Genomic DNA, 15,579 nt, shown 5'->3' on the forward strand with positions numbered 1-15,579 from the left:
ATGGGTAAGCTGGGAGGTTCCTGGAGTGGGGGCCTGGGTCGTGAGGGGGGCACAGAGACCCTGGGGTTCGCCCCTGCTCCCCTCTCCTCCCGGAGGGCTGAAGGAGGGCGGTGCTGGCAGAGCTGCTGCTGCCTCTGAGACCCTGCCCTGCCCGGCACAGAGCGCTGGGCTCCAGCTGGGAGGAGCTTTACTGCCCACACTGCTGCCCTTCAGCCCTTTTCCTTCCTAGGTACACGGGTAGTCGCCGTTGCCATCATCACTCTGCTCATCACTGGATCTACAATTGGAGGTGAGAATTTGGCACGGGATGAGAAGGGCTCGGCTTCGCTGCTTGTGCTGCTGAGGGGGAAGGGGCAGCTGTGGGCAGTGCCTGGAATGGAGTTGTGCCTGCCCCCGCTGCTGCAGCCCTGCACGCTGCTCCTCTCCTGCCGCCCAGGGCTGTCCCCGTCCCTGCAGCCCCAGCCCTCGCTGCCCGCTCTGCTCCCTGGGTGCTTCTGGGGAGGCCGGGTCTGGTGCAGGTGGCAGGGGGAGATGGGGGTCACCGAGAGCACCCTAACGCTGCTCTGCCTTCACTGCAGGAGAAGAAGCAAAGGATCACAGCTCTGAGGGTGAGTAGAGGGGCAGGGGGCCTGGGCTGTGCTGGGTGGAACACGGGGTTGTAGCCTGGGCTTACTCTGGTGTGAATGTGGCCAAAGTGTGGGAACGGGATCCATCCCAATGTGGTGAGAAGGGCCAAGACCTGCTCGGGTAGGGGTCAGGCCTGAGGGGATCAGGGCCTGTGCAGGCAGGTGAGTGCTCTGTGGCAAGAACTGCTGTGTCCACTGGCAGCACAGGCCAGAGACAGAAAGGCAGAGCAGAAAGGGGCTGGGTGTGCTCAGGGAGCAGAGCTGACTGCAGGCCAATTCCCTGGCACAAGCTGAGGATGCTCTTAGTGGGGTGCAGCCTTCCATGTGCTACCACAGCTCAAACCACTGAACCTCGCTTCCATCCTGGAGCATCACATCACCCACAAAGGGCAGCCACCCCCAAACACCATCCTGAGCATCCTCCAGCCACCAAGGGGCTCTGGTTCTGAGGCACACATGGGTTGACCATGGATCTAAACACGACTAACCAAGCTCCGTGCTCAGTGGTGGCTGTGGGCACAGGGGCCATCTGGGCAGTGCAGGGAACAGACTGAGCTGACACGTGCTGAGTGTCCCGTGCTGTTCTGGTTTGGTGGGGCAGTGGGCAAGGCTGGGTGGGTGGGCACTCCGGGGTGACCCCCTTCTCCCTGTTCCTCCCAGCCTGGGGGGACACTGGGACCTGCAGCAGACCCCATAGCACTGTCGAATACCCAGTGGTGGACTGAGACTCAACAGTAGGAATTGCTGAGTCATTATGAGACAGCAAAATAAGCTCCTGTCTTCTGCCTCTCTAACCCCAGCTTATGTCTGTAACCCCAAAGGTCACTTCCCCTAACCCTTACTATTGGACAAGTTTGGATCCCTCTGTACCCTACAAAAAGGGGCTGTTTTAGCCCATTCAGCAGAAGAAGAGCCATTGCTGGAACCCTTCACAGACCCCTCAATAAACCATCGCTGTGGAATGCCAGGACCCTTCTTCTCCTCTCTCTCATCTGCTTCTCCCCCTAGCCCTCTGGTGCCTTAGCAAGCAAGCAAAGGGCTGAAATCATAACAGAGATGATAATCACTAAAGAGCTGAAATCCACTAAGCCTGATTGAAGTAGCCTGCGGCTACGAGCTGACTGGGTATTCAGGAACTCTGTCTCCAAGAGGGACTGAGGTATCCGGATGGGACTGCCTTGCTCAGGGGCTAAGGCTGCTCTGCGGGCTGGGGCAGCGGGGAGAGTCCTTAGGGACCCACCAGTGGGCTCTTCCCAGGGGTCTTCAGGCAGATGAAGGCAGGGGGAGGCTGGAGAAGCTGCTGCTAACTCTGGGGCCCTGCTCTGCCTGACACAATGTGCTCAGCATTGCTCAGGGGAGTTTTGCTGTCCATGCTAATGTTCTTTCTGATCTCCTGCCATTTTCTTTCTCAGAGGGGAATGGAAGTGGAAGTAGAAGTACCATTGGAGCTGTCATTGGAGCCACAGTGGGAGCAGGTGAGGATCTGGCACTGGATGAGCAGCGCTCGGGTTCACTGCCCGGTGCCAGCCCCGTGGGCTCCTGGGGACTGGGCTGGGCTGGGGGCTGCAAGTACCAGGGCTGGGGAGAATTGGGGTGCAGGTGGGAGGAGGAGGGGCAGCTCTGGGCAGTGCCTGGACTGGAGTTGTGTCTGCCCCCGCTGCTGCAGCCCTGCACGCTGCTCCTCTCCTGCCGCCCAGGGCTGTCCCCGTCCCTGCAGCCCCAGCCCTCGCTGCCCGCTCTGCTCCCTGGGTGCTTCTGGGGAGGCCGGGTCTGGTGCAGGTGGCAGGGGGAGATGGGGCTCACTGAGAGCACCCTAACGCTTCATGGTCCTCCCTGCAGGAATCGCATTGGTTGGCCTCCCTGTGATCTTTGGCACGCTGGGGTTCACCGGGGCCGGCATTGCCGCCGGCTCCGTCGCTGCCAAGATGATGTCGGCAGCTGCCATCGCCAACAGCGGCGGAGTGGCTGCAGGCAGCACCGTGGCTGTGCTGCAGTCCATCGGTGAGTGGGGAGGGCAGGGGAGCTGGGCTCCATCTCCATGGCAGGGAGAACACGCTGGCTCTAGAGCCAGAGCAGCCCTTTGACCCCTCCCTGGTCTGAATTGCTCCAAACTCTCTGGGTTCTCCCTACCCAGGAGGAGTCCTTGGCTGGCTTTGCCCAGTGCTCGGTCCCTCAGCAGGCAGCCTTGATGCTCCTGGAAGTATTCAGACCTCAATTTGTCTTTGCAGGAGCTGGAGGTCTCTCTCTTGGTGCCAAAGTTGGGCTGACAGCTGCCCTCGGCTCAGCTGGCGCAGCAACTGGTGCCTGGCTAACTGAGTGAAAGAAACCTCCAAGTGACCAACCCAAGGAAAAGTAACTTGAGTGACAAACATGAGGAGGAGATAACTCCATACAAGCAAACCAAGAGAAACGAAGCCGGTTGCTGATCCCAAAGCCGTGCCTTGCACAGTGCAGGTGCTGGGAAACCCCCACAGACCCCTCACAGCTCTGCCTCCCCTTTCAAAAGCTTTGGATTGTTGTGAGCAGTGATTTCCCTGAAGCCAATAAAAGTGCTTTGCTTGCAGCAGAGTTGGTGTCTGTGTGTGGCTGCTCTCTCGGGTGATGGTGCCATTAGAGGGGGACAGGGCACAGGGGATGCTCAGTGCCCAGCACTGACCTGCTCGCTGATGCTGCCCCCAGTTCCCCTGCTCTCAGTTTGGGGCAGGGGAGAAGTTACAGCCCAAGCCAGAGGAACAGAACCCAGTGTGAGTGGGAACCACCAGGTGCTGCTGTGCAGGTGATCAGCTGCAATTTTAACTGTGGCTTAAAAACTGCAGAGCCCTCCCCATATGAAATCTGTGAGATTCTGCTTTTAAGCTGGTTTGTAAACCACTTTTAGATTCCAGTGTCATAGAGGAAAGGAGGATGGCTGCACTCTTTCATTAACGTTTAAGGTTTTTAATCACTTTTCCAGAATACAGGTATGATTGAAACAAAAACTCTTTTGAAGGTCTCAATAATTCACTTATGAATACCATACATTGAACTCTATAAATTCTCATATTAGAAAATCTCTGTTTAATATAGGTAATGATGCACTGCTGACCTAGTTACATCTGAATTAACACTTTGCAGTTTTATAGCACCTTTCATCACAGGGCTGCAAAGCATCCTGTGGAATTCTGCCTGATAATGCCCAAACGAGGTAGGAAAGTCTGGCCAATTTACAGAGGGTACAGCCCAGGGACAGACTGGAAGGGACAAGGTAGGAGGTGTCATCAATCCTCAGGAGTGATGGGAAGTGTGTGCTGGGGCTGGGGGTGAGTTTGTGGCTTAGCTGGGGAGAAAGTTCAAGTGCCACCACCCTCACCCTTCCCTCCAAAGCTGCAGCCTGGCTCCCAGCAGGTCCAAAAGACCTTTGCAAATTTCTCTGGCTGTTTATGCTGTAAATATGGAGAAGAGAGGATAAAAAGCATCTTGACACACCCAAAGGCTGACTAAGAATCAAGGCTACCAAGCTGGGGTGTGTGGCTTGTGCTGCCCACATCCACTTGTATTTTCCAAGATTAAAACCATATTCTTGGGAATCATTTTGGGATGTGGGGTGTAAAGCTTTATCCAACTTCCCTGTTTCATTGTCATAAATTCCCTTCTCCCATCTGAGAGGTGAAAGTCAGGTATCCCAGGTCTTTAAGAAAAGTTGAATATCTGCTAAAAATCCATCAGCTTGGGCAATGTGATGTCCAATGGACGTTTCAGTTCCGTGGCTAGAGGAATCCAAGCTGCCCAAGTTCTTTTGAGCCTTCATGACTTTTAAAAACCATTCTGCATCTGTGCAACACTCCCTGGAGCAGAGCCAGCACTGGTGCCACTGGCTGAGCACCAAGGACCTCCTCAATGAGATGTTTGGAATATAAAACCATTAATCTTAGAGATTTAATATTTATATTAGTGTTTTGCCATGTACCATCAATTACCTGCCTCCCCAAAGCACATTCCCAGCACCTTGCAACAGCTCTTCTGCCACTTGCTCCTCCTGGCATGTCCAAAATTTTCCCCTCTGAAAGCACAGCACAACAGAAAACTTCTGAAATGCTCCTTGGGATTTTGGTGGGGAAACTGAAGATAAAAGGCAAGTTCTTATAGCTCTGCTGCAATTGGTGCCAGTGGTCAGACTAAATGAGTGATTTCTTCCTTAGTTTAAAAAAATCTACCTAAAAAAGGGCTGAGGACAACTTCCTAACAAATACAGTAACACTGTGCAAAACAATTTGGCCTCCTCATCGTTTCCAAACCAATTATTTCCTCCTGGGGAAGATGCAAAAGCAGAGTCAGTCCTACCTGCCCAGCTCTGTGCTGCTGGAGCAAAGGGATTTCCCTGTAAGGCAAAGGGGGAGATCCCATGGGGACTCCTCTGGCACATCACCCATGGCAGGTGTGAAGCTCTGGCCATGTGAGACAAGACCTGCAGCTCTCAGAGGCACAACACACCCATTTCAGTGCTCCCAAAACTCCTCTAGCCTTTCTCCTCACCAACAGTCTGTGATTTTTACAGACTTTTGGTGCTCATACACAGGTAAAGGAAAAAAAACCCAACAGTTAATGCTTGAGAGATCAAAAGCTCAAACCTTATTTCTTACACAGCATCTTACAAGGCAGGGGAAGAACTGCCAGGGAGCTGCTCCTTAATGAAGGCAGCAAATCTTTGTTTTGCCTCTGGAATGTTTAAAAAGGACAAGAGGCCAAGGAAGAATGGGGAGGAACCTGTTGTGCTGAGGGCAGCAAAGTTCCAGCCATGCCAGGGTTACGAGCACAGTAAGCACTGGCTGCAGGAGCATTTGTTCTGGCTTCTTTGGTTGTTAAGGCAACAGTGAAATTGCTGCTCAGGAGACCTGGGAGTTACTGAGATTGTTACCAAAAACCAATGACTTTATTGCACATTGCTGTGAGTCACCTGCCAGCCCTGGCACTGAGGCAGCAGCACAGCTGGGGACATGTGACAAGGGACTTTGCTGCTGTTTTAAATCTCCAAGGAGCTGGAAACTATTCCAGAGAAATCCTGGAGTGGTTTTTTTAAAGCAGTAGTTGGCAGAATAATTCCCAAGGTAATTTAACTTCCTTTTGCACCCAGTTCTGTGGTTTTCAGCATGCCCCCAGTTCCCTTCTTTAGTGAATTGAAGCAGGATGGAGCAGGGATTTGCACTGAGCACTTCCTGCACTGGGAGCTGCTGGAGGAACCCTGTAGCAGGGAGTTTTCCATTTTTCTTTCTCACACCCATCTTTATTGCTTCTCTGTCCACACTGAAACTACAGTTTAACACTGGATGTGGCACTCAATGCCATGGTCTGGTTGCCAAGCTGGTGCTGGTCTCAGGGTGGACTTGATGATCTCAAAGGACTTTTCCAGTCAACTCTGGGATTCAGCATGATTTTTTTTTTTTTTTTTGGTTTAAAACAGTATCTCAATAAATGTTGTGTGCTCAGTAGTCTGAAATGGTGATTACAAAGAAGATTGTGTTCAGAACTTAGAGCCTGTGTGTATAATTTGTATATACTTTATTCCTTCAAGGTAATCCTTCTTGTGTTGTCTGTGTGAACTTGAGTTGAGCTGACAAGAAATCCCTCAAGAGGCAAAAACAGCCCAGGCAGACCCTGGGAAAAACAGATCATTGCCAAAGGGCCTCCAAGCAGGAGTGAAATAGAAACTAAAACTACTTACTGTGTTAATTATTACCATGGAACTGCAATGAAATGTTTCTCATGTCACAGCCACACACCACACCAAAGGAGTTTACACCATGTTTAACAACTCTGCTCTCAGCCAGTGAAAGTTAAAGTGATTTCACTTGCCTATCTCTCATTCTCAGTGCCTGCAAAAAAATTGGCCACAATTAAGGTGCTCCCAGACAAGAAACAGTGAGGGTGTTCAGAGGAAGCAAAGTGTTTCCCATAAGGTACAAACATCCTACATTATTCTATGGGAATGTTTCTGTTAAACTCTATTAAGGAACTCTCAACTTTGGGATTATTTTGCACACCATCCTGCCCTCCCCACAGCCTGTCCTCATTGCTGCCTTCTCATTCCCAGGGGGGTCAGGGAAGGAAGAGGAGACACAGGAATTCCTGGAGCCTCCCGTGTGCCACTGAGGCTCTGGGCACACCTGTGAGCAGCAGACCCACCTCAGACATTCTCAATCCCCTCCAAACTGATCTTTCCAGCATCATTTTGTTTTCCCTGTCCCTTCCCAATCCAAACCACTGTGCCTGCAATGTCACTGTTCAGTGTAACAATGGGGAGGGGCAGGTTGGTGTCCATGGAGCAGGAACTGAGCCTGCAGGAGCATCCCTGTGCTGAGGAGTGGCCAAAACATCTCCCCCTGCCAGGCCATGGAGAAAGGAGAACCTTTGCTCAGAAATGACAGACACAGATGGGCTTTGGTCAGACAGAATCAGGGGCAGGTTTTACTTTTCACATAATTTTCTGTATTAAAAAATACATCAGTGAAATCTGTTACAGGCAGGGACAGGACTACCGAGTACACAACGTCAATAGACTACTTTCTGATTTTATTTTTGTTAAATTACTTTTGTAACTGCTAAAAAAATAATAATAAAAAAAAACAACCAACCAAAACAAAACAAAAAACCTGAAATATTTTTCAAGGCTGTTGATTTTCATCTCTTGAAATTTTAGTGACAAGCTCAAATATCAGACCCTTGTTACAGAAGATGGATAACTGACCAGAGCTAGATAAAAACCATATAATTCTCCTCTTCAAAAATAGCTTGGGTTTCCAGTGAATTTGTGACCACTGGTCAGCAGAAACACACACCTAGAGCTTGAGAAAACAGAGATACAGACAGTATCTGATAATGTCCTGTCCTCTAAACACCACATGGGAGCTTTACTCTTCCAAAAGACTCAGTAACAGCCAAGCCTTAAAAAAAAAATCTCTTTCAATTTCCAACACTATGACTAAATCTCTTTGGGTGGGGCGGGATAAAAACACACATGGTCATTTTCTACCACAGTTCTGTAGTCAGAAGTAATACTGCATCCTTTGTACAACACTGCCCGTGTTGCAAAGGTGGAAAGAGAAAGAGAGTGTGTGTATTCCTGTTTGAAATGACAAAGCCCTCTCTAGATTTGCCTTACAAAAGAATCAAAACCATAGGAGTAGGGAAAGAGGAGAAAGGAAAGCTGCCTTAAGGGAAATGAACTTTCCACGCACCACAGTATTCACTGGGTTATATGGACAGACTGCAGAGCTACTGGGCTGGGAAAGGAATTCTGCACAGAGCCCAGGACATCCCTCCTGGACATCCCCCAAAGGTCACTCAGAAGTTTGACCTGCAGCACCTCTTCCAACACAGCTGGAGTTGGTGTGAGCCTGGAGCTGGAGTCCAGCCTCGTGTGACCAGTTAAGAGCAGCCAGAGTTGTCCCTTGGGATGGCCAGTGGCTCCTGCCTTCCTAACATTTGATCCCAGTTTTCAAAAAAAAAAATTATAAAAGTGTAGGTGTGGGTGTATTTATAACGGAAGGTGTCTGTTTGTCTCAACCTCACCCCTTTCTCTCGGATCCTCTGGAAGAGCTCAAGGATCTCCACGTGTTCCTTGGCAGCAAGGGCTGCCAGCCAGCAGGCTGGGAAGTCACCTGAGCCACAATCTAGCTCTCCATACCCACCAGTGTGAGGGTAGATTTTACACAACCATTTTTTTTTTCCTTAGAAAGATCTCACAACTTTTCAAAATCCTAAACAGATAAAGGATTTATGCACCAATCCAATGGGTGAGTTCCACTTGGATTTGTTCTGAGGATTGATCAGTGCTGCAGGACGTTGGGATTTGCAGCTTACACAGCTTGCTTCCTTTGCTTCCTTCCAGTTCCAGTTTGTACATCCACTGTGGTACAAAATCTGCCTGTAGGTGATGTTATCTTGGCTTATTTGATACACATTTTCCAAAGGCTGGACGTATTCACATTTTGGTGCTTCTGATGTGTATTCAAAGGAAAATACCCCACTGCAGTTAGTCTGATAACTCAATATCAGAGTCCTCTGATTTGACTTTGGCAAGTTCTTCGTGTACCTCCCTCACCATTAGAATCCTTGTTAACATGATGTCCAAGGTTCCTGGGTCTATTGGCAATGTGGAATACCAAATGGGGCTGTTGGGAACACAGGAGCGCTCGGGCTGCAGGTAGAACACATCACTCCTCTGCTTCACACTTTCAGAACTGCCAAGGCAAAGGAAACAAGGCTTAGGATGCATTTACAGTCTTACCAAAAGTTTAAGAGAGAATCAGCAAAGAAATCAAAGTTACATTGGCATGGCAACACTGTCTCCCCCTTCTAAAGAGGGAACAGTTAAGTTGTTTCCAGGTCACTCAGCCTTAGTTGTTTATAGAAACAAAGAAAATCAAAGTAACTTCTTTACAGCAGTGGTTCTTCAGTGTCAGCCAATTAATGATAGAGTGATAAATGGATTTCACATGCAATCTCTGAGTTAAACTGGCTCTGGGATTCCAGAATTGTTGGAAATGGCCTCAAGGCTTAGACTGGATATCAGTGAAAATTTCTTCACTGAAAGGGTTGTCCAGCCCTGGCACAGCTGCCCAGGGTGATGTCCCTGTCCCTGGAGGGATTTAACAGCCATGTGGATGTGGCATTTGGGCACATGGGCTGTAATGCCCTTGGCAGTGCTGGGGAACAGCTGAATTTGATGAGCTTTGAGGGCTTTTGGAACCTAAATGATTCTAAGGTGGTGTTTAAGAGTGAGTAAAACCAAATCCCAGCTTGCCTGGCCATGCTGCAATGCTGAGCCCATCTGCCTGAAAGCCTGACTGACCCCAAGGCAGCTTCCAGGCTCTGGTGGGGTTCTAAATCCCTCCTGCCTGGTTTTGGGATAAAACACCAAAACAGAAAAGGGAATTTGTACTGCTGCCTGCACCACTGCAGAGGCTGAGCTATGGAATATGATGGGCAGCAGGAAAATGCTTCCCCAGCCCAAGAACAACTAAAAGCTTCTAAAAATGTGCCAGTGAAGGCAAGGAAGGTAAGAAGAGGGAGAGAAAGAGTCTGGACAGCTGCCTCTGCCTCAGGAATGGGATATTTGTAGTGAGCTCAGTAGATCCATTTCTGAGGGTGATTTATCTGAGTTTCAGCTGACACTAATGAGATGCTGTTTTATTTTACATGTGTATTTCCTTTGAAGAGAGAAGAACATCACCTTCCACCTGCTCAAGGATCTAACTGAAGTTTATCGAGAAACAGGAGAGAAAAATGATTTATATCTCTGTCCTTGCTATAGCCTCCTTCCTAACTCCTAAACACTAGTTAATCTCACATCTCAGCAGGCAAAATTTATCACGAGGTTTACCACATTCACTCTTCTCCTGTATTCTTTCACAAGGAGCATGATGTTCCTTGGATATTAGTTATAAGCTCCTCAAAAGGATGGTGTATGGGAATTAAGGGAGAGAGAATGCCATGGGCACTGTAGTAATGTCTCACATTTATATCAAAGAATTTATTTATTTAAAGAATACATCTCTCTCTGTAACTCTGTTCTTGACTCAACATCAGTAACAAACAAAAAAAAAGCTGTTTGGGGGTCTCAGAGCAGTGCTGCTGCTGGAATTCCTGTTCTGCTCCCACTGAGGGACTGGGAAAGCACAGGCACAGAAGGTCTGAGTGGGCTCCTTGCCCAAATGCCTATTCCAATCTACACACAGACCAAAACTCAAGTTCTGTCACTCACCATTTTGATAAGTAGAATTCATAAAGTCGGACTGGGCACCGGAGGGGATTATCTGTGTTTTCAGCCATTTCCACTGCTGTGGGAACCTCTTCATCTTCACTGCGTTTCCTCTTGCCTACTGATAATTTATCTGGACACACAAAAATGGCATCACAGAAGCTCAGTGAAAAGCAGCACCTTCAGAAACAAGGCCTGGTGTCTCAGCCCAGCACCCAGTGGTGACTCTGCATCACCCAAACCCACTCCTTGAACTGGTTCTGTCACATGTCACCATCCAACCATGGTCACCTGTGTCATCTGCTGGGTGGGCAAGGACTGCACATCCTACAGGCCAGGTCCACATCTAGAAAACCCACAAGAACTAGCAGGAAAATATGGAGGATAGAATTTTACTTACTAAGACAAATTTATGTAATGCACTGGAGCTATGAACTGAAGAAGCCAAAAGGATCAAAGACTTCCCCTTCCCAAGTGCCAAAATTAATTGAGAACAAAAATTTGTGTGTCTTTGCCTCTAAGTGCAAACCCCATATTGTTGTTCTCCACTGAGGCTGCTTGGTCTGCTCCCCACACAGACCCAGGACAAATATGGGAATTAAAAAGACACAATAAATGTCTGGACCTGCAAAACCCAAGATAATGAAGTGCTGAGAGAAGACCTTCAGTAAAGGCCTTAAACTCTTGCAGTATTAATAGAGCTTTATGCAAGTTGAGGATGTTATGAAAGACTATTAAACAAATTTGCAGCCAAATCTGTGACTTTAAGTTTTTCCTGGGTGCCTTGGCTCTTTGAGAATTTCTCTTGAAAGCAGTGAAAAATACTGCAAATGTATTCAGGATAACAGCATATGAGAATTTCTCTTAAAAGCAATGAAAAATACTGCAAATGTAATCAGGATAGCAGCATAGGCAGAACATATTTCTCCCCAATCCTTTTTAAAAGAGAAGCAGACAACACAAAATCACAGAATTCTGTGATTCTGTCATTCAGACCACACAAATGTGACTGCCCAAACACCAAAGATCAGAGAGCACTCACCTGATTCTACCTCTTGTTTTTGAAAGGGTGGGAAAAAACGTAAATATGTCATCTTAGTATTATACTTCAGAGTTCGGGTGCGCCTCATAACGTGGGCAAAGGACAGTTTCAGGTGCTCACTGACATTCTTTAGTTGGAAATATTTGGTGTTGAAGAACAGAAGAGTGTTCAACAAAACGATGGGGGAATATGCACCCAGCTGCTTACACTCCCACAAGTGTTCCTCTTCAATTCTTGAGAACATATAACCTACAAGGAATGGGTAAAGAAAAAAGAAAATAGTTATTTATGCATATAAATCTTTTTTCAGTTAACCTCTATTCATGAAGCACGTATCAAATCAAATTCACACCTATCATCAGCAACTGTAATCCAATAAAACCAGAATATTGCATGGGCAAACATGAGAGGGAGCATGGAGAACCAAGCTGTGGAACAGCATGATCTTCCAATACATGAAGAAAAGGATAAAAAGGAGCTGCAGACACCAGCAGATTCTCACTAAGTTCTAATTTCACTGTATTAAACCAGAGCCAGCCAACTGCAACATGTAATTCCTACAATGTGAAGTATGAGTTTAAAATGCCCCATTTTGTGTATAAACAGCCCATTGTGATTATCCTAAATCAGGAAAGGGAGATGTGGGGGCTTAGAAGAAATTTGTTGTAAAAAAAATATCACTGGGTGGAGCAAACTATAGGTAATTGGATTATTTCTGTATGAAATTAAAAGTTCATTTTTCTAAGTGAAAAGGCAGTTTTGGAGTTGCCAATATTAATTCAAATTTCACTGATACTCTAAAGATGTTGTGTGCTCATAGGGCTGGTGTTCAGCTCTATAAACACCATAATCAGGCTTGAAAACCAAATAAAAGTATCTGCAGAATTTGGGAAGTCTTAATTTGGAGTCAAGACAAGATCCCAATGATTTGCTAATGTGATCCCCAAACTCACCAGGAGTATTTCCAGCACTAATAGGGAAATATCAGTGCAGCTGTACACAGATTTTGCAGTACCTCACCTCAAATACAGCATTAAATTCTGGCTAACTTTTTTTCTGTATGAAAAAAAGAGCTGAAACTTGAGGGATGAAGAAAACTAATGTGTTGAGTGCCAGAATAGAAATATTTTCTTTCTAAGGATTGATCAGAGGCAAAGATACATTTAAGAGTAATCATAACTGGTAGAAACAGATATAAAATCCATGGTGTAGAGAGGGGACACTAATGTGAGAGCCTCAGATCACATTCTCTTCCTGGTCCTGAGAAAACATTAATTTATGATACAGCTTTGTCATGCAGCTATATAAAACAAAAGAATTGTCCTACCATTTGGAAGAATTGTAGGTTCCCAGATTTTCAGAAGTTTTGTAAGTTCAATCATAAACCTGGAATAGGGCTCGGTGAAAATGTTATCTATTCTACCATTCTCAAACAGATACTACAAGAGAAAAAAACAGAAAGAAAACCAGTTTATGATTATAAAACATTGTGAGAAGATACAGCACATCAAATTCTTTTCCTTTCTTATCTCCCAGTGGCTTATGGGGCCAAACACTTTGGTGAAATCTCCATAAAACAGCAAATCAAATTTCCTGCAGGGACTGGGACCACTCCAGTATGAAAGGAGAGGCTCAGCAAGAACTGTGGTTAATATTTCAAGCTCTAGAGCTCTTTTCTGCAAAATCATCTTCCTCTAAATATTTTTGAAATTCCTTTAAATATTATTCTGCCTATAAAAACCAGAATAGTTATTAAGAATTTTTCTCTTGAAATGAACTTTACATGTTAATACCTCCTGACAAGAGACACAGGCTGCTGAAATTGCTCAACTTGCAGCACCAAGGAAGAAAAGTTCTTTAAACTTTTCAAGGAATAATTTTAAAAAGTTTTCTGAACTTCTGAACTTCTGAAAGGAGTTTGTATCAATGAATAAGTCAAAACTGTGACATAAAAATCCCTGATACTCTGAGAATTTATCAATGGCCCTTTGAATTTTAACTCTTTCTACATTTTGTCCAAGCATAGCAAGGAAAAAAAATTAAGATAATTCCATGTCTAATTAAATAGGCTTTATGTCAAAATAGCTTTTGACTCTTAATCTCAAAATGAGTTTCAGAACAGGACCAAGCAGGCTGTTCTAAAGGAAACAGAAATGTACTGAACATGGAGTTTTAAACATAAATTAGCTTTATTCTAAGTTTGTACTGCTACTGTAATAAGGACTTACTACATTATTTTTAGTATTTACTAATTACAATACAGTTATTCCCAGTGTATTTTCTCTGTAAATATTGCCAACACAACAGGTATCTGTCTTGTCTCTGAGAATCCTTCCTGGGCAACCTCTTCCACATCAAGTTATATATTGGAAGAGCGCTGTGCAATTTTTTTAGATCTAAACCATTCCATCTTAAAACAAGAATTTCTGAGGTGCAAATCTTTCCTAAACATGAAAAATGATCCAAAAAGTTCCAAATCCAAGTTCTTATGTCTAGGTAGAAACATCACACTCCTATAAGGACAGAAGAATTTGGTCACTGTGACCATATGAAAATCCAGAAAAATGGGTCATACGTGGGACTAAAGCAAACAATGAAATTCTTGCCTCCTCTATAAAGCCCAAGCTGCTCTGTGGGGCTGTGGATGTCCCATAAGTGACCAGAGCAGTTCTGTATTCCTCAGGAGTGCCCCAGTCCCAGAGTTACCTGCTGAATTCCAAGGCACAAGTATAAGATGCTGTCAGGGTCGTATTTTTCTCCGTTTGGTCTCCGCACCTCTTGAATAAACTGGCACAACCCAAAACTCAGCTCAGCAAATGTGCAGGAGAGAATGTCCTCCTTGAGTTTCACAGGATGAACTGGGGTTGAGGAAATGATCAGAAAAATTAATTCAGCACATTAAATAGTCCCATATTCCTTATTATTTCATGTCGGCAAAACTCCTAAATTCCTGTCTCATACATGAATTACCCTGTATGATTAAATGGTGAATTCCTTCCTATCTGTTGGCTGAGAACTGAATGATTTGGCCAATAAAACCCAGACCAGCTGTATATGCAATCAATGTAAATGTTACAATGAGTACTGAGGCTGCAGGAATTTGGAGTCCAGACATGTAAAAGTTTGAGAGTCTGCTGAACCCAAAATGCGGGACAGCAATGGCTGCAATGAGCTCGAGGCTGATAAAGGGGTTTCACCCCTCCAGCAGGACTCAGGGGAGTGAGAGACTCACTCCAGAATCAGAAAAAGACCCTGAGTATTTCTAACCATGAGTTGAGTGCAGCAGATCTCACTTCTTAAAGGAAGAGCTCAATGGGACATGCAGGTTTGGAAAGGGAAGCAGCACAACCAGGAATTGATTGATGAAATGATCTGCAATGAAATCACCAGGCTTGGCTGCTCCACACCTCAGAAATGCCTGCTTGGGAATCTTTCTGGGCACAGTTTCCTGGAAATTACTGTAATATTTACTTCCGTAGCCTCAAGAAGAAAATATAGTAACTCATGTGAATACTCCTCTTCTGGGAAATAAAACCCAGCTGTTCTCATGAAGTGATAACAAAAATTCCAAATAAGAGATGGAAAAGCAGATCTCATCCTAACTAGAATTTTTCCCTTTGCAGGTCGTTCTTATCAAAGTCCTGCCATGTTCAGTTCTTTAAACTGCAGAAGTATTTATAATGCTCAATTCTATTCCTAATTTAAATTCTCTGTTTGACTCTGAAAATTTGCCCACAAAACTCAGTGCAATAATGTAAGATCTGAGACCAGGGAAAGGGAGAGTTAGACACTGCCAAATCCCAGTTCTGCTGGGCTTTTGTAAAAAAAATAAATTAATCATTGGAAAAATAAACAAAATGGTATTTAATTGTCATTGTTATCTATCCCCTCTGTGAGACATGAGGAGTAATAACATTTCAGGCAGGTTGCAGCACAGAATGGGCAGACTTTTGAAATGTTTCTTTCCAGTTGTGAAGCCTAGAAATAAGGTGTTAAGATTTTGATGTTGGATCAAACAATTGTTTTACAGCAAACAGTTCTGCTGACCAACAAATACTTTGGGAATGTGCCAGCTACAAATAAAATGGATGGGGCCAAGTTGGTGCTGTCAACTTAGAATTATGGCCTGATAGATCTGTAATTTCATGGTTCTATAATAGCTCAGAAAAGCTCTG

The 15,579-nt window shown here is 45.6% G+C and overlaps 2 protein-coding genes across 7 annotated transcripts in view; one reads left to right on the plus strand and one right to left on the minus strand.

The window, feature by feature from the left end:
• On the plus strand, positions 1-3,194 carry LOC131093050 (interferon alpha-inducible protein 27-like protein 2A). Its single transcript, XM_058040047.1, has 5 exons — positions 1-4; positions 230-289; positions 2,039-2,101; positions 2,466-2,627; positions 2,855-3,194. Exons 1-5 carry the CDS (start codon positions 1-3, stop codon positions 2,944-2,946), a joined length of 381 nt encoding a protein of 126 aa, XP_057896030.1. The 3' UTR covers positions 2,947-3,194.
• A 2,877-nt stretch (positions 3,195-6,071) lies between these two features.
• The window catches only part of ZMYM4 (zinc finger MYM-type containing 4), a 40,696-nt gene continuing 31,188 nt past the window's right edge, over positions 6,072-15,579 (minus strand). For 5 of the 6 annotated variants that reach the window (XM_058040146.1, XM_058040144.1, XM_058040142.1 and 2 more), the window contains 5 exons: positions 14,111-14,262; positions 12,732-12,843; positions 11,405-11,653; positions 10,366-10,495; positions 6,073-8,842 (listed from right to left, as the gene is read on the minus strand). In XM_058040146.1, the coding sequence (XP_057896129.1) occupies positions 8,635-8,842; positions 10,366-10,495; positions 11,405-11,653; positions 12,732-12,843; positions 14,111-14,262 (851 nt within the window). In that variant the 3' untranslated portion in view covers positions 6,073-8,634. Of the gene's footprint in view, positions 8,843-10,365; positions 10,496-11,404; positions 11,654-12,731; positions 12,844-14,110; positions 14,263-15,579 lie in introns of all 6 variants that reach the window. The other variant, XM_058040141.1, reaches the window with a different exon arrangement.

This window comes from Melospiza georgiana, chromosome 24 (genome assembly GCF_028018845.1).
Source record: "Melospiza georgiana isolate bMelGeo1 chromosome 24, bMelGeo1.pri, whole genome shotgun sequence".
In the NCBI taxonomy this organism is placed as follows: Eukaryota; Metazoa; Chordata; class Aves; order Passeriformes; family Passerellidae; genus Melospiza; species Melospiza georgiana.

Excerpts from the sequence above, each read along its gene's own strand:
- LOC131093050 (XM_058040047.1), top strand. Across the intron at positions 290-2,038 it reads CACTGGATCTACAATTGGAG|AGGGGAATGGAAGTGGAAGT; the intron begins GTGAGAATTTGG and ends TTTCTTTCTCAG. Across the intron at positions 2,628-2,854 it reads GGCTGTGCTGCAGTCCATCG|GAGCTGGAGGTCTCTCTCTT; the intron begins GTGAGTGGGGAG and ends TTGTCTTTGCAG.